At 46.6% G+C, this 21,414-nt stretch overlaps 1 protein-coding gene across 6 annotated transcripts in view; it reads right to left on the bottom strand.

The window, feature by feature from the left end:
- Nucleotides 1-39: 39 nt before the first annotated feature.
- The window catches only part of fmnl2a (formin-like 2a), a 35,151-nt gene continuing 13,776 nt past the window's right edge, over nucleotides 40-21,414 (bottom strand). The window contains exons 4-28 of one of the 6 annotated variants that reach the window (XM_057012553.1): nucleotides 18,732-18,808; nucleotides 15,709-15,792; nucleotides 14,305-14,460; nucleotides 11,846-11,954; nucleotides 11,663-11,739; nucleotides 10,658-10,751; nucleotides 9,616-9,690; nucleotides 9,013-9,123; nucleotides 8,701-8,850; nucleotides 8,298-8,399; nucleotides 7,795-8,107; nucleotides 7,512-7,709; nucleotides 6,842-6,862; nucleotides 6,037-6,161; nucleotides 5,754-5,956; nucleotides 5,441-5,675; nucleotides 5,289-5,357; nucleotides 5,122-5,202; nucleotides 4,918-5,047; nucleotides 4,686-4,849; nucleotides 4,483-4,584; nucleotides 4,258-4,353; nucleotides 3,807-3,930; nucleotides 3,017-3,137; nucleotides 40-1,665 (exon numbers count right to left, since the gene is read on the bottom strand). In XM_057012553.1, coding sequence (XP_056868533.1) covers nucleotides 3,046-3,137; nucleotides 3,807-3,930; nucleotides 4,258-4,353; nucleotides 4,483-4,584; nucleotides 4,686-4,849; nucleotides 4,918-5,047; nucleotides 5,122-5,202; nucleotides 5,289-5,357; nucleotides 5,441-5,675; nucleotides 5,754-5,956; nucleotides 6,037-6,161; nucleotides 6,842-6,862; nucleotides 7,512-7,709; nucleotides 7,795-8,107; nucleotides 8,298-8,399; nucleotides 8,701-8,850; nucleotides 9,013-9,123; nucleotides 9,616-9,690; nucleotides 10,658-10,751; nucleotides 11,663-11,739; nucleotides 11,846-11,954; nucleotides 14,305-14,460; nucleotides 15,709-15,792; nucleotides 18,732-18,808 — 2,988 coding nt within the window. In that variant the 3' untranslated portion in view covers nucleotides 40-1,665; nucleotides 3,017-3,045. The other 5 variants (XM_057012466.1, XM_057012317.1, XM_057012725.1 and 2 more) reach the window with 5 other exon arrangements.

Here is a 21,414-nt window from a genome sequence, read left to right as displayed (position 1 = left end):
AAGGGCGTTGGTGCAACGAAGAGCAGCCACACACTCATGTTCGATGTAAATAGTTTATTTGATCATATCTGAAAATCTCATTTCACCTAACTTAAAAAAGACGTTATTGTGTTATAAACAGACTGCCTAAAAATACACTTATGGGTGGGAACAATGACAGTTATCGTCCAGTTAGAGAGGTCGCCGTTACAGATGGTGACGTTGAGATGAACGGCAGCATGTGCACGTGCGGACACGTGCACCAGGAGGGTGTATCGCAGGGGCCGGAACCCAGGTGACACAAACCAGTTCAATCTGGTCCAACATGAGTTCCAAAGCTGCCTCCCGTGACCCTGCGGCGCACCCACATGCACGTAGTGATCCGTTACCTTCTGCAGTGGCAGTGAGATACTGATTTAATACGTTACTGTAAATCCATTTGGCTTAATTTAATATACAAAAATTGACATTTTTAAAAAACTATAAGTTAAAGTAACATTCAAGTTGTATAGCACAAGGCGACGTTTGTTTAAACAATATGTACAATCAGGTAATGTGAATGAAGTAAAAAACAAACATCTGTACATTTAGGAAACTTGTATGGTGTATTTTGTTTTGTCATGTTTTTAATGACACATTAAGATGAAAACACAGGCTTAAAGGAATCTTTTCAGTGGTTAAATACTATACATTAAAATTACAATAAAATGAGTAGACGCAGTGGCCTTGAATATAATCCAATTTGACAGAAGGAAAACCCGATGGCTGAAATGCAGAGTGATGTCCAGTTTGAACATGAGATCCAGTCGGGCTCGTTATCATTCAGGCAGCTTCGTCTTCCTTGCCGACCGTGTGATTTATTTGTTTCCAGACACCAAACGTCAGAAATGCTAAACTCTAAGTGGACGGTGGTCGACCTGCTGTTGCAGGACAATAAGTACATATCAAGTTTGATCTGTCTGATCTGACGGGTGTCTGATGGTTTCACTGTAGTGCAAATCAGGAATGAGTGAAATTCTGATCAGCCCTTTTTCTTTTACCTCGGTGCCTAAACAGCACATTTGTATTGCAAATGGAAACGAGAGTCGATGCTACCAAATGTGATCATCATAACAGCGAAAGGGAACGCGTCCCGTACATTCTACATTGTTTCCAAGGAAGCATCTTTTTACGTGGCTCTTAAGGCCACAGCGAATCCACCCTAACGCCTTAGAGATTTAAAGCCAGGTCCAGTTGTATTGCTTACAGTGGGGAATAGTAGACAGCGAGACTTTAGCCGACAGAGTAAATTCAGGCACTTGGCTTGTCTAAGGTTTGTAAATCAACCTTTCAGACACTTAAATTCAGTCCCAGACATGTTTCAGTCCTTCGTAAAGGGTAGCTACGACACCACAGACATGGAATAACGTGTATTCTTATGTAATATATGTACATATTCATCTCTATGGCTGCTACACCTGTCCTCCACTTAACCTTCACTCTTCAAACATCCCGTCTCTCCCTCTTCCTCGCCTTTCACATCCATCACCTTCTCACCCCCGATCACATGCGCTCCCCCTCCTCTTCCTCCTCCTAATCACATGACCACTTCGCCATTGTTCATTGGTCGTAGGTTCTGATCGTCAAAGCGCCTTCTGACGCTCCTGCGCACGGCGTCCGCTCGCCTGTAAGGTTGATTCCTCAGATCTGAGGGGAAAGGAGGGAGTTAAAGGAGCCGTCAGTCGGCTGCTCGGGGCAGTTCCTGATGAGTGCTCAGAGTGCTGGCAGCCTGTCTGTCAAAGCAACATGAGTTCTAACAAGAAAAAAAACCAACTGTGGGCTCAACTGTCCAATGAGACAGACCACGTCCTTATCATTTAAGGCTTAAAATGTACAAGCAGGAAAGGAGGTTGGTCACTAGCAGGTAATCCCAGTGAAAAGGCAGTAAATCAAAGGTAACAAAGAGATGCTTGCCAGGTTTGGGATACATCCACCACTACAGATGTGCTACTGGAGAAGTTCCTTACCCTCGAGCAGACATTGGGAAATTTAGTAATATTATTCTTCTGTAGGGCTAGATGAAGAGAAGACAAAATGGAGGTTAAAAAAAAATAGGAGGGTTGACCACAGCGTGTTTTAGCCACACTGGCTTTGCTACGCAAGCGCTGCAAAGCAAAGCGGCAGCTGGCTGCGCTTGGAAGGGCAGAGCCTGGGCACTAAGGGCACGAGAGGAGACAGAGCTGCAGGGGGTTAAGTTCAGCTGGAAGAGAGGAGGTTCCAAGCTTTGGAGGTTTTCTCCCTTTTTTTTTTTCTGTTATGAACCCAGTTTGCTTTAAAGAGTGGCTACCAGCAGGACAGAAGAAGAGTCCATAACAAAAGTACAGTACAGAGCACTTGTAAACTGTGCTAACTTAAACAGTATATTTACAAATGTAAAAAAAAGAATCAGAGAGAGCAAAAACATGCCACACGATCAGTAAATGCAACACCAGAACCGGGTTAGTAGCACACCGCAAAGACAGTCATCAGCACTGCGAGTGTTATTTCTACCCTGGACATGCAGGATGATGGTGCAGAGCGCAGAACGCTGCAAGAGAAGTCTGATGGAAGCTGTTTCTGCAGCAGTGATGATGCGACAGTAAACACACAGACATTCAACATCATAAAAATCATCCAAACACACCAAACTAAAGCAAAGTAATAATGTCACAGGCGCCAGCTGAGAAAAGATCAATCGAGCCGCCTTCCTGACAGTGACAGTCTGTCACCACCAGGGGGCAGCGTGCGCCTTATTTCGCTATTCCGCTCATTCAGTTCATCCCGTGAGAGATTTGGCTTCTGTGACATTAGGATTTGCTGTAATAAAGTAATAATGATGGGTGGTGTCATAATTCATGCATCTCAGACAGGAGAACTCGCACAATCAGACGCTCCTTCTCAGGCACGTGTGCGCGCCTCGGGTCCGAGAGAGTTAAGAGTGTGGTTGTGGTGATGCATGCGGGGATATGGATCAGAAAAATGATAAAAATAGGGGAATGTTTGGGTTTTTTTCAGCAACCTTAGAGAGAGAGAGACAGTTCTATAAGCTTAGTAATGGTACTCCTCATTGAGGGCGGACTCGCAGAAGAACCGAGAGCCGCGCTTGGCTGTGCGGGCGGTAAAGGGCACTGTCTTCAGCACTGCACCGAGAACGACAAGGACAACAGCCAGGACAGAGACATGACAAACACAATTTAAGAAAAGCAGACTCCTAAAGAGGTTTAGCACTGGTTAGCACTAAAGCAAATACCCAACAACAGCACCAGGAGGGGCAAAAAAGTCCACTACAGTCAGCGTAATTCCGCTGTGAAAAGAGCCCGTCAGTGTTTTTTAGACGTATTACATCATTGACTGCTGATCAGATTCCCTTGGCTGGTTGTAAAAACTACAAATGTTGAATACAAGCATAAAATACATAGCAGGGGATAAAAATATATACATAGATTTATCGTTACTGCTCTAAAATCGTGCACTAAACAGTGTTTTTTTTCCTGTTATAAAAGCAGACTTGTTTGTATTCTTGCCCCCAACAACTCGGCGTTATAAAGCAATGACACAGCAGATATGATGGGCTGTGACCATCAAACGTGTGTCGCCGGATTAGCTGAACTGTCAGCGCATGTTTGCACTCATCTGGTTCTTAAACCGGTGAAGTTCTCAAACATCTGACAGTGGAATTTGAAAAGTGTTAGTTGGTTTAGATCCCCCCTGTTAACGTGTATAGCTGGAGAAAACCTTCATGCACAGCGTCTGTGTGTGTGTGTGTGTGTGTGTGTGTGTGTGTGTGTGTGTGTGTGTGGTGCCATTACCTGTGATGATGTCCTCAATGGCTCCATCTTTGCCCTCATAGACGTGTCGGCTGTCTTTGACCTGTTTCTTCTTGAGCTCCTGGATGAGCTCCTGCTGCTGCCGCTTGTTCTTATGGGATGGAGACTGAAGAAAGGAGACACACACACACACACACACAACACCCATTTTAAATGATAACCATATAGTTTCCAGCCCTCCTTGTGTTCTTACTCTGAGCCCCTTTGCATGTGTGAGTTAATTGGACCATTGAAGTGGAAGAACCACTGATGCTGAGTGGATATGAAGCAGCTCAGCAGGGTGTCGGAGGGATGAAGCAACTACAAACTGGAGCCAGAAGGCCTCTACTAATCCTGTGGTGAGGTGTCAGGAGGTGGAGCTGAAGGCGGAATCTGCTTACCTTCTGGTTCATGATGAACGCAACTGGGTGGACATGCAAAGATAAACACTAACCTTCTGGTTCTCCTCCAGCATGGCCTCCTGTTCCAGAAGTTTCTCCATCAGAATTTGCGCCTGCCTCTTCCTCTGTTCGTTGTCTTCCTCCGCTTGCTGTGATAAAACATACACGTGTTTAAAAAAACAAACCCCAAAAGCAGGAATTAGGCGACTAGGGTCAGCAGTTGTGCACAATGAGAGTCTAACAGGAGGAGGAGGCACACGGGAGGTAAACGAACTCACCCTGTAGGCTCTCACAAATCGAACAAACACGGGGAAAAAGACAGACGGGGGCGTCGTCTTGGCGTTTTCCCCAAAGAACTTCACCGCTTCGTCAAAGGCGTCCTTTTGAAAAGCAGAAAGTTGACTCAGAGGAGCTTAAAACGGCTTCAAGGTGAAGCCTGATTGGTGAAACCGGGCACGGAGCGGCGGCGTGCTCGCGTTACCTGTGCGATCTTGGCGTCATCTTGCAGCTTCTTCAGCTTGCTCTCGTTGTGGGCGATGAACTCTTTGAGCATGGTGTTGTGACCGTGCATGCTGTACTCTCGTTTGGTCAGCTCCATGCCTCTGTTCAGCTCCCTGACGTCCATCAGGACGTTCTCCAAGGACACTGGAGGCAGGGATGTTGAGACAAAGGCACCACAAACCCCCCGAACACGTCGGGCCCACATGACTCACCTGCTGCAGCTTTCTCCACATAATGCAGCTCGTTGTAGAAGAGGGAGACCTGTGCGTATTTCTCCTTCACCACATTGGCGATGTAGTGCAAGAGCGTTAGCTTGCGGTCTGTTGACTTGGTGTCAAGGAGCTGGAAGAAAACAGAAAGGTCTAAAGAACTTTGATGGAGAAGGTGGCAAAAACAAAGCTAGAAAAGCATCTTACCAAGTCCAAACTCTGCAGCTTGAAGCCGTAAACTGCTCCTCTTTTGCTGCTGTTCATGTAGTTACCAAGGGCCAAGATAATCTGGAGAGGGACCACAAGTATGAAGAGGAAGGAAGGAAGAGCTTTTTTAAAACATCTGCTTGATATCACAGAGGTGTTTCAGTTACCTCGAGGATTTTCTTTAGCTTCTGAGATGACTTGATGGACACCGACGCTGCAATAACAGCATGCAGTTGCTAAGGAGAGGCAAGGAGGGCGACGGTTACACTCGTCTGAGACACACATCCATCTATCTCCTCCAACAGGCTGTGTTTCTCACCGGCGTGAGCATCTGGACGCTCTCGCAGAAGTTGCCGATGAAGGCCATGATGGTCATCTTCTGCATGAGGCGCTCGATCTTACTGAACTGCATCATGAAGCGGTCCTCGTCCGTCAGGCTCTCCAACGGTTTGCGCTCCTTCTCGAACTGCCGCAGGGTCTTGACCTCGTTCTCGGTGGGCTGGAAGCGCATCAGACACTCCACGAAATCCACGGGCAGAGTGCGCAGGTCGAAGCTACGGGACGAGGCAGGCACAGAGAGGTTTAAGCCGCCGAAAAGCCAGATGAAAGCAGGCAAGAGGTGTCAAGCTCACATCTGGATGGCTCTGCAGATCTCCTCAGGAGTCTTGCCCACTTTCCTCAGGGTGATGGCCAGGTTCTTCGCTCTGTTGGAGTCCAGAAGCGTCACCTTGTTGGGCATCTTCTGGCTCACCTTCGTCTTGCTCGTATTCAGATCGATCGTAGGTCCCTGCGCCTTCGTCTTAAACATCTCCTCAAACTCGTCCACGTTTAGGTCCTAAAGGGAAGCCAACAGAGAATCAGCGACGCCAAAGAACAAAAGGAGAGCGGATTCGGTGATCTGAGAAAGAGCTCGACCTCCAGGATCCTCTCATCGTCGATCTCATTGAAGACGGTCCCGTTGATCTGGTTTGGTTTCAGGGCGACCCAGTTGAAGACTGGCATACGGAACTTTGTCTTGATGGGCTTCTTGATCTTAACAGCTAAAAAGGAAACAGCGTTAGTGGAGCATCCGTGTCTGCTAACAGAGGGTGCTCACACACACACACACACACACACACACACACACACACACACACACACACACACACACACACACACACACAACACACACACACAACACACACACACACACACACACACACACAGGTGAGAGGGTGAACTGACATCTGGGACTGGTGACAAACACAGGCACAGACCACACAACCACTGCTCCCTTTCAACTAAAGAAAGACCAAGAAATGGCGTGAGGCCTGTCGGCCATGTCTGCAGTGTGGATTTCCTGATTGAACCTCTAACTACACACACACACACACACACACACACACACAGGTGTGGCTGAAGGAAACCCTTCCATTTCTGTCTATTACTTTCTAAACTGCATGCAACTGTGGGTCTGCATTTCCGCATGCTGTCAGCTCACATTTCACACACACACGCACACACACATCTAAACCACAGTGTGAACCATGCAGGATTTCGAAAAGAGATATTTTCAGCAGAATTGTGTTTATATAAGGGCAGAGGCTCCTTAAAAAATGCCGTTAAAGACTTAAACTGTGTAAACCTTTTTCCCTACTGGATTAGGGCTGAAAATACCATCTTTTCAATCTGTAATGCAGGAATGCAACAGGGAAGACAACAGCATACAAAGAGAACCTACAGAAGAGTTTGATGGGTCCCTCTGGTCGGTGGGAGGAAAGAAACAAGGTACATGATTAAGAAATTGGCAGGGAGTTAGTGGGAAGAGTTTGCACATGCACTGCCCAAACAGGCATTACTGACCATGAAAAGCAATTAACAACACCACAATAAGGAATGTACACAACCATTTAGAGTACAATGCCTGTAGTTTGATCTTATGAGAGTATAGAGTGCAGCAAATGACACAAAGAGAAAATGATCATCTACTATTGGAGGTCCATTAGCGTTTCCATCTTATTACTTTGACTGATGTCCTGAAATAACCTGTTTCAGAATGATGTAGGTATCTCAATCACAGTTAATCAGTGGCAGGACGTGTTCGGGAAGTTTAAATATGGAGTTTCAAATAAATCTCATGCCAGTTTTCTTTTCTCTTTTTCTTTTAGTCTTGCGTCTCTGGCAGTGAATCGGTGCAATTATTCTTGCTGCCAGAAGAGGGAGACAAAGCGCCTAAAGTGATGCGAGTAATAGTTGCGACATGGTTGCATTTCCGTTTGGGTGTGACAAATCAGCAGCAGCAGGAGAAAGTTTTCTCACAGCTCTCAAAATATTTACATACAAGCACATACTTCATATTTTCAGTTACGGGGAATTTATCCACACACAAACACACCACAGAGGTGTTTTACCTGCTAAGCCAGAGTTCATGATAACAGTGGGGGTCCCACATCCGGGCAGAGGGGGAGCAAGTGGGGGAGGTGGAGGAGGCAGGGGTACCGATATCTCTGAGGCCAGCCCAGGAGGAGGAGGAGGAGGCGGAGGTGGTGGAGGAGGAGGCGGTGGAGGTGGGGGCGCCGCAGGAGAGGGCGATGATGGTCCGTTTGCCACTGTGGAGAAGGTCGACAGCACCGAGTCAACTTAAATGAGCTTCAGCACACACGCCGCGCCCAGCTGGACCTGCATCAAACTTACATGTGCCGTTTACGGGGAGTGGTGGTGGAGGTGGTGGCGGCGGCGGAGCTGGCATTCCTGCAGCAACCCCCGTGTGGTTCGGACCGACAGCTGAGCCGTTTGCTGCCATCATGGCACCCGCTATCGTACCGACAGGTAAGGAGGGCAGAATGGAGATGTCACCGTCTCCCTTCTTGTGGATCTTGATGGTGCCCTGCTTCTCCAGCTCGTGGATCTTCTTCTCCAGCTTCGTCTGTCGCTGGATGGCCTCGTCTTTCTCCTTCACCATCTGCCGCAGCGAGATTACCTGAGAGCTGGTGTCTTTGTAGACCTCCTGTGCAGGAGAGGATGAAAACAGGTGACAGTTTAAAGTAGAATTCTAAAGGATTCTGGAAATGATTTATGCATCGATGACAGACTTAAATTTTTTTTTAAAAACTTCAAGTGGCAGCGTGAATAATCAGTTTGTGGAAGCTGAAAGATTGACAGATTCAAAGAAGAATGTGAAAGCTCAGGAGTCTGACCCTGATGGATTCAAGATCCTTGTTCTTTTGCATCAGCTGCTTCTCCAGCTCCACAATTTTGGACATGGCCTCGTTCTCCATGTCCTGCAGCTTCTCCGTCATCTGCAAAGACAACAGGCAAGAAGAAACAGGGTCACGGGCTGACGTGAACTCACTATGACAACATCGAAGTCAATTAGTTGACAAAAACAGCACAACAGAAACCAGAATTGTTAAGTCCATTTAAATCCAGATTCATCTGCATTAAAGTTACAGCAGGAAGGTGTGGATGCATTTACATCAGTAAGACTGGAGCAGGCATGTCCACCATCAACATTCTGATCTGCTGGACATTAATACGCAGTGACAGGCTGGAAATTAGACCATTCAGGCTGTTTTTTCAGTCACTTGCAGAGACACTCACATGTGACAAGTTCTCCTCCAGCTCCTCCACCCGCTCCAGGGCAGCATTTTTGGTCTCTGCATCCTCCAAAAGTGCTCCCACGTCAAACACATTATCCAAGTAGGCCTGGATCTGGACCTGCAGCTTATCGCTCTCCGTGTGCTTGAGTTTCTGGAAGACAAAGACAGAGATGGCAGCAGCGTGATAAGGCAGGTTTCTGTGTTCACTGCACAGGCTGCAGCAGGTGTGCTGGTTTACTTCTGAACAAATAACAGGATCCACGACTTCCAGGAAATCCTTTATTTAAAACCTGTGTAAATTAAGAAGACTCACATCTAAGTAGTCATCCAGACCCAGCTTGGTGAAGTCAAACTGCAGATGAACTCTGAAGTTCATGTCCTCCACAGAATGCACGACTATGTTGATAAACTGCATACAGGCCACCTATGGGGAAAAAACTCATGAGAGATGCTTTAGCAAAGCAATAAATAAATAGTCCAAAGATGTGTTTATTTCCCCTGTATGATGACAAAGTACTGAATCTATATTCTAGGGAGGGACAAGCTTATCTGATATACTTAAAGCACCTAAAAATCAACATCTGCATTAGCTGACCTATTGGAACCACCTCTGGTCTGCGTGTGGAACTGCAATTAGTCACTTTATGGAGTTCCATTGGGACAAACAGAGCAGAACGTGCAGCTGTGTAAAAGCGTGATTCGTGTTTTTAAACTTCCTCACATCTGGACTATCTGCCTGTGCACATGCACAAAAACAGAGCTCACACTTTCATCACTCAGAGAGGAAACAGTGTTCACCAGGGGCTTCACAGGCAGAGGCGCCGTCTCTAGTTTGGAGAGTAATGTCTGATTTTTAAGGGATTGCAGTGCGATCAATAATCCATTAGGCTGTGTGTTTGTGTACATACATACATACCATAAAATCAATGTTGCTGTCCTCATTCTTGAAATACTCCATCAGCTTCTCAAACCGCTGTGTCTCCATGCACACCTGCCAAACAAATGTAGCACTGCTGCTGTAATTACTGGAATTAATTGCTGCGACAGTGATACTGAAAGTCAGCAGAACTCCAGCCCATAATCAATTTCATGTGCTATGTTATCAACTGCAGTGGATGGAGTTTTCCTTCTTATGTAAAGTTGGCCTGAATCTGTGCCCATTAATCCCACTGTGGTGCAGAAATTACTAGCCGCAGTGAAGCTGTAGTTGTTTCTTTCGTCCTGCAATTTAAGCACATTTTGGAGGCAGGGAGAGAGAGATGCTCCGAGTTCAGACGGTTCATTCAGAGGGCAACGGAGGAGACGGCGCACGATAAAGAATTAAGTACCAAGGGAGGAGGGGTGTCTGCATCCAGAAAGCCCTGAGAGCCTGCCAGCAAACGCGATATGAAAGTGACCTGAGGAAACAGCTCTGAACACGTCTCATACACAGGATGCGTACATGCATCCAGCTTCACTGCCATGACACAAACCTTCGTCTCATCAGTTCTGCTACGTCTTCCTCATTCTCTCACTAACGCTGCTAAGAGCAACACTCAATATTTCATCCAGGGGTGTAAATAATACATTAAGTGCAGTCGGCCCATTTCTGCGAGATCTATGCTGCAAAACAGAGCTGCTGTTGGGTTTCACTCCATCGTGAACCTCCCACTCTGTCCTCAGGCAGCCAGAATCCTTGATCAAGACAGGACGGGGTCACACAAGGTTATCTGACATCTGCGCTTTGATGCCAAATCCTGTTGTCACTCATGTGACTGTTCTCTCTGGAGTCCTCCCTCGTTTGTGGGGCTCAACTACTGTCTGAATCTGGACAATAGAGCCCGAGATACTATCCCGTCTGCAGGAATGCAGAATCAGCCGGGGAAGCATTCCTGTGGGGCTGAGTCACTCTTTGAAACTGCACAGTTAAAGCGTAATGACATATTCGTCCCCTCAGATCCGCTCTGTGCGCCGCGTACCTCCTTAAAGTTGTCGAACGCGGAGAGAATAATTTCATGGCCTCCCCTCACGAGACAAACTGCCGCCAGGAGCTCCAGGACGAGCGCTTTTGTTCTGGAAAAACAGGAAATAAAGGCAGTAATGTTTAGTCGATGAAAGGTGCCAACGCTGCGGGGAAACCCGCACTTAACGAGGAGCAAGTGAGAGGGGACGGAAGCGGAACTGACACGTTACCACTGTGCAGAAACGTGTCAAAAATCCTGGAACCGCATCAAAGGCTGAAATCTTACCCAACAAACATGTAGCATCTACAATTGTTGTGATATTTACCTTAAAAACATTACAACCATCTTATTCTACCTGTTCAAGATTCAAGATGTACTTTATTCATCCCCGTAGGGAAATTGAATTGTAGTTATAGTGTATTCTGCATCAGGGTGTTAAAATTGATATTGTTTTATTCTGGGTGATGCAGTGTGGAGTCACAGGGAACCAGCTTTAGCAACAACCTTTTAGAATATAGATATTCAGTATATCCCACGTATTCAGTTAGATTTCTACAACATTGTGATGTGCATGATGATGGTGCTCATAGTGGTGGAATCCACATATGTGCACGTGTGTGTTTGTGTCTATGTACGTGTGAGTGTGTCTACCCTCTCTCTTTGCCTCGATGAGATGATACATGACAGGTGATGCAAAGTGGTTCACATCCACTTTTGAGAAAATACATGTGCCTCAGGGGAACCAAGTGAAAACAGAGAGAGCGAGCGAGAGAGAGAGAGAGAGAGAGAGAGAGAGGGAGAATAGCGTCTGGCTGGCTGTAGCACCGAGCAGCTGTCGGTGTAGTGGAGTGGGCCAGCGGTGCCCTGACCTGTCTGTCAGCGTAAACGTGCTCCACAGCTTCAATGTGCAGGTGCGCTGAAGTTCTTTACTGAACGTGGGCGTTGGATGGCAAAGTATCCGGACTCCAAATATAAAAATATCCAAAACAGTGTGAAAAGCGTTACGTTTTTAAACCTCACCTGGGGCTTTTATTGTTGAGACTTAGTGCTATTTCATTCACAGCGTGGGGGTGCGACATGACCATGTTGAAGCCGTACTGCAACATACAGACGAGCAAATGAGCAGAGGAGCCACAGAGGAGCGAAACGTGGTCATTCAGAGGGGTGAACTTCCGTCCTGAGGGACATGTGTGAAGGGCTGACCTGATAGTTCATGATGGCACGCAGGCACATGATGCAGACATGGACGTCATCTTTCTTGCAGACCAACCTGGAGTTCTTCAGAGTTCTCCGGCTTGGCAGAGTGTTACAACTACAGCGGATGACAAAAAAGTGATAGGAACAACTGGTGTTAAAGAAAAGGACCCGGGAGAATCCGAACACAAGCTCAAGTCCTCAAGATAAATCTGAAAACAGATGCCGCTTGTGAATGAGTCTCTGTCACACGCCACCATAACACAGGGAGGCTGTTAAACCGCCGCGGCGCCTTATGCTAACACACACAAAAACGGTGTAATATACAGCCTCTCCAGGGGCCGCGGGGTGCCCACGTTCAATTGTTTTAACTTTATGTCCTCCACAAAGATATCACTTACAGCTCCCACAATAGAAGCCGCTCATTGGCATGCAGCAGGGTGACTGTGCAACTTTCTGTGAACAAAGAAAGGCTGCAGATCTCAGGATTAAAGAGTAAAGTTGTCTGCAAACATGAAGTTGTTTTTTTCCTACACACTTTTTCTACATGTTTCATTTACAAGCTTTGCTTCTGAGAATAAAAACATGTCTCTGGGCTACTGATGGACGTGCTGCTTCGTGTCTCGCTCCTGTGTGCGTCACAACACATAGTGGGAAAAACAGGCAACATCATGTGAGCGCAGGAGATATTTGAGAATCGTTCTTTCTTCAAAAAAAAAAAAAAAGTCAAAAAGCTGGAAAACAGGCTGTGTGTTTTGTGTTCCTTCGGCTGTGGAAGATTGTGCGCTCGCTGCAGCTGAAAGAATTCAGAAACTCTTGAAGGGTTCCTCCAGGGCTTTTCCTCGCCTGCTTCCACACCACAGGAGGGTGTGGCACAGAAATGAGCAAAGATATTTTTAAGGACATATTGTCTCTAAAGTGTGATACCATGATCTGCGTGGACTTGTCTGCCACTACATCAAACCTAGTAAAAGGTTTTTAAAGCACACCATAACCATTTTATTAAGATGACGACAATATGCTCCAGCAGAGATACTAAAATGGTCTAAATGTGACGTACACATGAAGCACAACAGCTAGAACTACAGGAGCTACACGGCTAACACACAGTGACTCAATGAACTCTAACATACCGTCTAATCTCAGTACACTTTGGGCAGGTCGTTGTGCTCGGCGTCCTTCAGGAGGGCAGTTTGCAGAAAACACAATTATCTTAATATGATGACAACCTTATTTTCACCGAGTTGCTATGAAGCAACATGACAAAATAAAGGTGCAGCAGCACAATGGAGACTGAAGAGCTACAATCGAGGGAAATGCTTCAAAACCAAAGTGGCATCTTGCAGGTAACATGCTCAAAATACAACACAAACTAATCTATCCATGGCAGCTGGAGTTTAGTGAAATCCTTGTAGAAATTAGGCTAGCCTCTGCACAAAAAGCCACACAAATGGCGAACAGGCTCCGAGGCAGGAACAATGAGTGCAGAAAAAAGCCATTTACTCCAAGGAGAAGACAAAATCTGCTTGAAGCACTGGAGGGGGGCTGGTAGTACAAATAATTCACTTCCCAGACACAGACAGCAGGACAAATACACTGGACAGGGCTAGCAGGGAAGCGTAATGAGGCAGAGGGGATTGTGTGTATGTGTGTCTGTGTGTGCTGGGAGGGAGAGCTGGGATGAGGAAAGCTCACTGACAGCCAGCAAAGTGAACGTGCCTGCTGTTGAAGACTGGTAGACGGGAGAGAAGGTGACTATGGAGGAGCACCAGGACAGAGAAGAAGCAGTTAGCCTCAGCGAAGACGCTTCATCTGCCTGCCGATTAGTGTGGATTACAAAATACAGGACACAGAACAAACGGCTCACGGACCCAAAACTTGAGCGAAAGAAAAAAGAATTCCACATCTGAAGCCAAACTCAGATTAGAGTTCAAACCCGTGTCAAACCCAGGAATTAAAGTGTGGAAGATATTCAAATTCTCTCTACTTGCTCTATACAAATCAGGGCGAGGAGTGTGGTCCAGAGACATCAATGGAATAACAAGGAGGATTAGAGAAATAAGGCACAACTGAATAGGATTTAGAATGCTTCAGATCATATAGTTGCATGGGCCTAGTTACTAACCTCTGTGAAATTCACTGTGGGCAGCAGATGGATCTAAAACACTCTGTCTGGTGTCCATAAAATTAAAACCGGCCCTAATAATGTTTGCTAATCATGCCCAAGACCTTTGACAGTGTCCTGCAGAAATGGACCAGATCTCATGACCACATAAGACGGTAACATATTAAAAGTGTGACCTCTTAAGTACCCTTATACTACAGCCACGTGGCTCCGGCTTATCAGGGGCAAACAAGAATGGAAACAATACAAGATAAAGAGAACCTGGGCTGTTAAAGGTTACAAATCACAGAGACACACACAAATAGTCAATCATTACATCATTAGTTAAGCGTGTGCGCTGTACCGTAACGTGGAATGACGTCCAACGCGTGTCAGGCCGTTCCCAGTGATGGGAGACGGCAGGGTGCTTCCTCCATGGAGGTCCTCTATTGAGCGGCTCCAGGGTTTAGATTTATCCAATGCAGCTTCTGGGTTGTTCTCCAGGCAGTCTCCGTCAAATCTATCCCCACACACAAGATGCTCGATAAGACACCAAAGTTCTTGATATTCATTTGGATTCTGCAGTCAATTATTTGACCTCAAGCTGATAATTCAATTCTTCCATCCAGGTGATGTCTACATTCCTTCAAAGATAGTATACACGACAAAGATGCCTCACTACAAACCACATTGTCATACCAGCAGATTCCGAAGGCTGTTGGATTGATATAAGAATATGGGTTCTGTCTTTTGGTGGCCCAAGGCCTACAGCAGTGGTGGAGGCAGCTTAGAATAACAGACCCCCCTCCGACATGATACAAGTATTGCTAAAATACCAAGCAGAGAGGCACTGTGCACATTCTTATAATCTTTGGTATGCAAGTCTTAACATGGGTCTTTCATGGACTTTTGTGAGGCAGAGACGAGTCCCAACCAAACTGACCTCCTCTTAATTTGTCAGGATAATGTAATTTTAGTGTCATTTTCAAAAGTATTCAGGGACGTGAGCGCAGATGTGCCCCATCAAACAAACGTGCAGAGGTGAACAGTGTCACGCATAAACTTTAATTCACTGTAGATCAACAGATGTTCTCTGATATAATTTATTCATCAATGATGCATTTCCATTCCAAACAGTTAAACTTACTGCACCTATATGGAACAAGCGTTAATATTAATGGTTGTTGGCATGAATCCATGGCTGTAAAGCTCAAATTTCAGCTTCCCAGGGCAGACAAAACACAGCATGTACCCCGACTGTCTCTCAGTTTGTTTTATTTGGCAGAAACGTTGGAAAAGAGCTGGCAGTTCCAGCATACCTGTTAGGATCTATTTCACTTCTCAGGCTGGTTGTTTCCATGAACGTTAAACGCTGCCGCGGTGCCACCGAGGGTAAACATGCATTTACAGCCAACCGGCCATGATGCGGACAGACCATAATGACACAGGGCGAAGTGGGAGACAGAACTCAAAAATGGTACTGTGTGGTTCTTTGGCCCTGAGCAGGAACCTTGGGACTGACTAATAATCGCACTGTCAAACCTATGAATAGAAGCCTATGGTTGGTGCGACGCGGTGCCAATGTGTCAGCAGTGGACTCGGGTGACTCAGTGTTTCTGACAACCAGGCAGCAACCAGGCAGCAACCAGAGCAACGCGGTGATGCTGCGTGGAGATGCTTCAGCAGCCGGGCTGAAAGGCTGCATTGTGTTCGCTGTCAGTTCTGTATGTGTGATACAGGGGGAGAGAAGGAGCCGGCGGTGACTTACGTGACGGCGTACTGTGCAAAGGACAGATACTCCACCAACACGTCCAGGCCTTTGTTATCTTCATTCAAGAACTCTCTCACCCACCTGAAGGCACAAAAACCCCATTTAATAACTCAACAGCACTTTTCAACAGGATAGGAATGTGTTTATGAATCATTCAATAGCTTGCAGCATGCCTTCCCAGAGCGGCCAGACACCCTTTATTACCCTGCAGGGTGTTATTACATAGTGTTGAAGTTCTCTACTCTAGTATTGTACATTCAAATACGTTTTAAAATACTACGTATATAAAATAATGTATATTCATATTAAAAACACGGGTCGAAAACCTTGTTTCTTCCCTGACAGAAGTGTTAATATGATAACAACTGGGGGCCGTTTCATTGTTATTTTTCTTCAGATTTCCCCCTATTTGAAAGTCTTCAAAGGTTTCAGACCCAATTCAGGAAACACATACAAACGTTGGTAAATGCTGAGGAATTCACACACGTTTACACAGTCTCATTACCAAGTCTCTCTGCTTTCTCACACACACACACACACACGCGCGCGCACACACACACGCACGCACGCACGCACACACACACACACGCGCTTTTATTTCCTAACGCAGCCCTCAGACTGATCAAAAGCCCATTCTCACCTTCCACTGAAGTGGGCCACCCATTCATCGCTTTCATTTTTTATTCTGCACAGAGGAGCAGGCCTTCTCACAGAAAAAGCTTCAGCTACTTTGGCTGGTCATGTGCTCTTCCTCGTACAGATGCACAATTAGTGTGAGGCAAATCACATAACATCTACACCTAATTTCATTATAGGACTGAACCGTGTCGTTTACTAGCATGGACACCTCCTGACCGCCAAATTTGCAGGGCATAAACATGCAGCTGTAACATTTAACTGGCATAAAACTTCACAAGCTGCTTCTTTATCTGCCCTCCTGTAGGGCAACAGCACCGGAGCCAGCGAGACCAATAAGATGGTCCAGTAAAGCGGTGCCCAGTGGGCCCCGCTGCGTCTTAAAAGGGCTTGGGGGCGTGGCGTGGTGGAGCCACATGGTAATCATTACCGCGGGACACCAACCAACAATCCTCCCATTCACCACATGTTGCTGACCACTGCGGGACATGTGAAGAGCAGGCAGGCGGGCAGGGGGGCACGGGGGGTGGGGGTAGGGGGGATTATAATCAGTGCTGCTCATACAAGGACAATCTGTCTATTATATGCAGCTGAGATGATGCATTTCTCTGTCTCACCTCTGAAAAGAGGCAGTAATCATTCACTCCTGAGTGGATGACAGCTTGACATCCACCAACACCCCACCCCACCCCTGCGTACCATCTCGGACCCCCCCCCCCCATCCCTGCCGTTATGCCTCGTTGTCTAATCTTGAGTAGGGGGATTATTTATGTAATCTAATTTACCAACATACGGTGACTAAAGAGCAGTTAATCCCTGTAAACTGTGCGTGCACCCGACCGCCTGAGATCATCTCTGGCTGTGGCCGCAGAGTTTATTTTGGCCCGAGGAAGCCAACCTGTCGTGGGCGCAGACGGCGTGTAGGCGGGTGAGAGACGGTCGTCACAGATGTGAGACTATTTGTGCGAAGCGAGTGAAGCGGACCGATTGCAGCAGAGTATTTGATACAATCCGCCCGAGTGAGAAAAGAACGTCGCATGTCTTCCTGTCCAAATTTGGACACCAATTACTACGACAAACCACAATAATTCCAACCGGGACCACTGTTGTCAGAGACGCTCGGATGTTCAAATTAAGAAGAAATCTCCATGAATGCCTTCAAGGGAGGGCTGAGACAGCCACCACCCCTCAGGCAGAGGGAGCGTCAGTCACAACAGAGGTGGAGGTGGAAGTTAAAGCTGATTAACTCAACAGAGACTCATCTATAAGATGTGTGGGCTGGCCGGAGATGTTTCTAATATTGTAGCCTCAGCAGAGGTGAGTTGAAATGGACTGCTCCGTGTTTTTAAATAACCTGACAACCAAACCATGGTTGGTTTTTTTAAAGGTGGCCCTGTAACACATGAAGAAGAAACAAGGACCTTCGTATTATTTTCCACATTCAACATTTTTTAGCTTTTCCAAAATGTGGCCATCACACAGTGGCAGTCTGGAGGGGGGAATGGGGGAGGGGAGGAGGGTTTCTGGTTCAACTCCTAGCTGCAGAGCAAAAATATTAATGGTGACTGGTAGCAGGCGTTTGACATTTTCATAGAGCTGCCGAGGTGCCCTTGAGCACTAACGCCTCTCCCTTATCGACTGCATGTGGTCATTGTATGTTGATGTATAAAGCATGAATGGTGTTAGTAATGACCTGAGGGTAGATACAGGAAGTTCCCGGCTGTGGGACTAATCAAGCATGTTTTAATTCATCACTTTGTAGCCAACATGTTCACATCAGTTAACATCAGTCGTCCCTTCCAACAGCTTCGTCTACACCAGCGGACGGATCAGCTGGACGTTTCATACTGGACCTGAACTCCGTTCATTTACATATTTTCCAGGATAAAGAGGCTCCTCATCCAGAAGACGTTTGGCCTGATTAAAGATGCTGTGTAATTCGCCAGTTTTCAGCTCTTTCTCATCGTTTCTGATCACAGACATCTCCCAAAGGCACGTCTACACCTCTGGGAGATATTGATCTCCACGGCGTCTCTGTGTAACTCCAAACATCAGACGCAGCAGGTTCAGGCTTGTTGTCAGAGCGACTGCAATCAAACATGAAGCTGCTGGTGTTTTGATCCGTTGTGAAACCTGCAAAAGCAGCTCTACGGCGGCGACCCGGAACGCTGGTGAATCAGCGCTTTTTCCATCCAGAGGCCGCTCATGTGTCATCGGCCTCGAACAATCAACGGGTTCATCTTTTCTCCAGCACCACATGGTTTGGAGATGGGAACTGGGGACGCCGGTGGTTAATGTCAACGTCTGCGTTTCCGTGTGTCTGGAATGTCTTGAATCTAATACAACCCGGACATTCAACACTGCGCAACCCCGCCGTGACTCACCCGATGTGATTGGTCCGTAACGATATTTCCAGTTCTCTCAGGACTTGGGTGGACTCCTGAACTCTCCGCCTGAATTTCTGGGGACGGAAAATAAGGGGGGAGTTAATATTTCATCATAACCGCTATAATTTACCACATGGCAGCTTTAGGGACGGAGGGAGGGTTTTTGTTCTGGAAGGAAAATTAGACACAAACCGCAGTGACATTTAAATGTGAAGGCAGGAAAAAATTGCAGTCAAAGACAAATTTGGGGACGATTTCTCTGTTTTCCCTGTAACCATTCAGCAAACTAAAAGAGGAGCCGATTAATTACAAACTGTGAATATTGAACAGTTCCAATTATCTGGTTTGTTCACAATTATTCCTTTATAGAGCGGTAATCCCACTTGGCAAACCACTTGGTTCACTCTCAGTCCTGTGGGGACATGCAGCAGCTACCCGAGCATATAGAGAGAGACACACACACACACACACACACACACACACACACACACACATTCTCGGGCCTGTTACTGTGGCTACAGCTGAAAGAGAGAAAGTGTGTGAGCTACAAGCAAGAAGGCAGGACCTGCCAGGGAGACAATCACACACACGAACAACACAAGGGAATATCAGACTTCCTGTTTGATTTCTGCACAACGAAAAAAGCTGAACGTACAAGCAGCAGTGGCACATCTGGCAGATCCAAGTCATTTTCACATGAAGACAGCAAATGAAATGAAAAAGATAACATTTATTGTTGTTAGCCAATGTTTAGTAAAACTGGCGAGATATAAAAATGCCCACAAAGCGCCGGGATTCTAATGTTTAGATCACCGCTTCATCAAAATTATCAGAGATTTGTGGAAGACTTAAGTGCAATTCTAGAAATGAGAGTTGTTTTGTGCCCTCTTGGGTTCACCATAAGATTTTGTCCCCTTCTTTGGTCCAGATTCTTTCAAGAAGGATCCATAAATTGTGGACACAATATTGGCTAAATGACTCTTTCTGAGGCCAGACAGCTCCCAAGATCCCAAGATTGATATTAAACTAGAGCCGAGTTGGCATCGCAGTAAGTTAAATACTTATTTAATGAAATGAATTGATATTTGAAAAACGTTTCATTGGTGGTGGCAATGAAACGTTTGGGTCAGGGAGGAGGCAGAATTCAGACATGGATCGGCCTGCTAATCACATCCACAGAACAGAAATTGGGTCCCTGTTATCAAACTTTCTTGTTCCCTTTGTCTTTGAGTATGTTTGCCACTCACGGAGATGAGAACCAGAGTGTTTTTATTAGGGAGGAGCCCTTCTGTGCATTTGTGCGGCCGGCGGGGCTTATTTAGGGTGAGCGAGCAGCCTCTCCTTACTCTTCCTCCTCACCAGACTCTCCACACTAAGTACAACCAGCTGGAACACGGAGGGAGAGAGGAGGGAACAGTGTAAATAGCAGGGAAAGGGAAAAAAAGAGGTGGTATGCGAGCTCAGAATGGGTCATCCTGGAAACAAATCAATAGCTGATACATTCTTGGTGGCTCGTTGGACCGTGGCTCTTCCTCTTTGGTTGCCTATTGGCTGGGAGCTGCTGGAGGAATGTATCGCAGCCTGCATATGGAAGGCAGAGGCATCGACCTCGAGCTCGCTCATCGCGGCACAAAGTGGCGATTGTTTTGAGTCTGAAGAAAAGGGGGATGGAACAAGAATGCAGACAGAAGCCCATAACTCTGGTTTCCTCTCCAGTGCTTCTTTCTCTCCCTCTCTGCCAACCTTCTCTCCTCCTCTCCATTATTCAGTCTTCTACCAGCCCCTCCTCGCCGTTCTCACCGACTCTCGTGCAATTTGCGCTTCCTTGTCTGCTTCACATTTATGATCGGCCGAGGATGAGAGCCAGAGGCAGCAATCCAAGCAAGTCTGGCTCTCCTGAAAATGTCACATGTCTCACACTCACAAGACTAAGCATTAAAAAGAGACCAGACCGAGTCAATGTTAACCTCTGGAGCGCACGTGTGCATGTGTGTGTGTGTGTGTGTGTGTGTGTATACCCGTCAATGTCAGTCATGCTGTTATGGAGCGAAAGAGGAAGGATATGGCACCGATAAGAGGAAAACACTCATGTCTGCGTGATACTGCTTTTTATATCTGCATGTTTGTTGTAACACGGTCACCTCTCTCCCACTTTATGTTGGTGCACAGCCCCCCCACCCACTCCCCACCCCCCCACCTTATCCTGGAGGATCAGCAGCCTGTTTTTGTTTAGGGATAAAGAAAACTGCCACATCAGCAAACATCAGGCCACAAAGATGCAGACTGTTGCGGTCTGCCTGAATAAACGTGTACACACAAAAAGTTTAATCCTGATCTGGATGGGGAGCCTGATGTTTTCTGGTTTCATGTTATTCTCTCAAATTGAGAGCTCTTTGCTCTTGACAGCTGTTCCCAGTTCTAACCTTGGGGTGTACGCCATGTGAAAAGGAACAACAACACTTCCTAATCTCTGCGGGCAGATTTGCTGTAAAACTGCAAACCAAAAGGTCCTTATATGAATTTTCTCAAAACTCATTTATGTCGGTTTAGGTAGCCGTTAACGTGCTGATGAACATTCAAGCCTTCGTGTTTCCTCGCTCCTGTCTGACTGGAGATGACAGGCAGCCCATCCGAGATTAGCCCGGGCGGATGTTTGAACGCTGAGGTGATAGCACAGCTT

This window comes from Takifugu flavidus, chromosome 1, assembly GCF_003711565.1.
Source record: "Takifugu flavidus isolate HTHZ2018 chromosome 1, ASM371156v2, whole genome shotgun sequence".
Classification (NCBI taxonomy): domain Eukaryota; kingdom Metazoa; phylum Chordata; class Actinopteri; order Tetraodontiformes; family Tetraodontidae; genus Takifugu; species Takifugu flavidus.
This window is presented reverse-complemented; position numbering and strand designations above follow the sequence as displayed.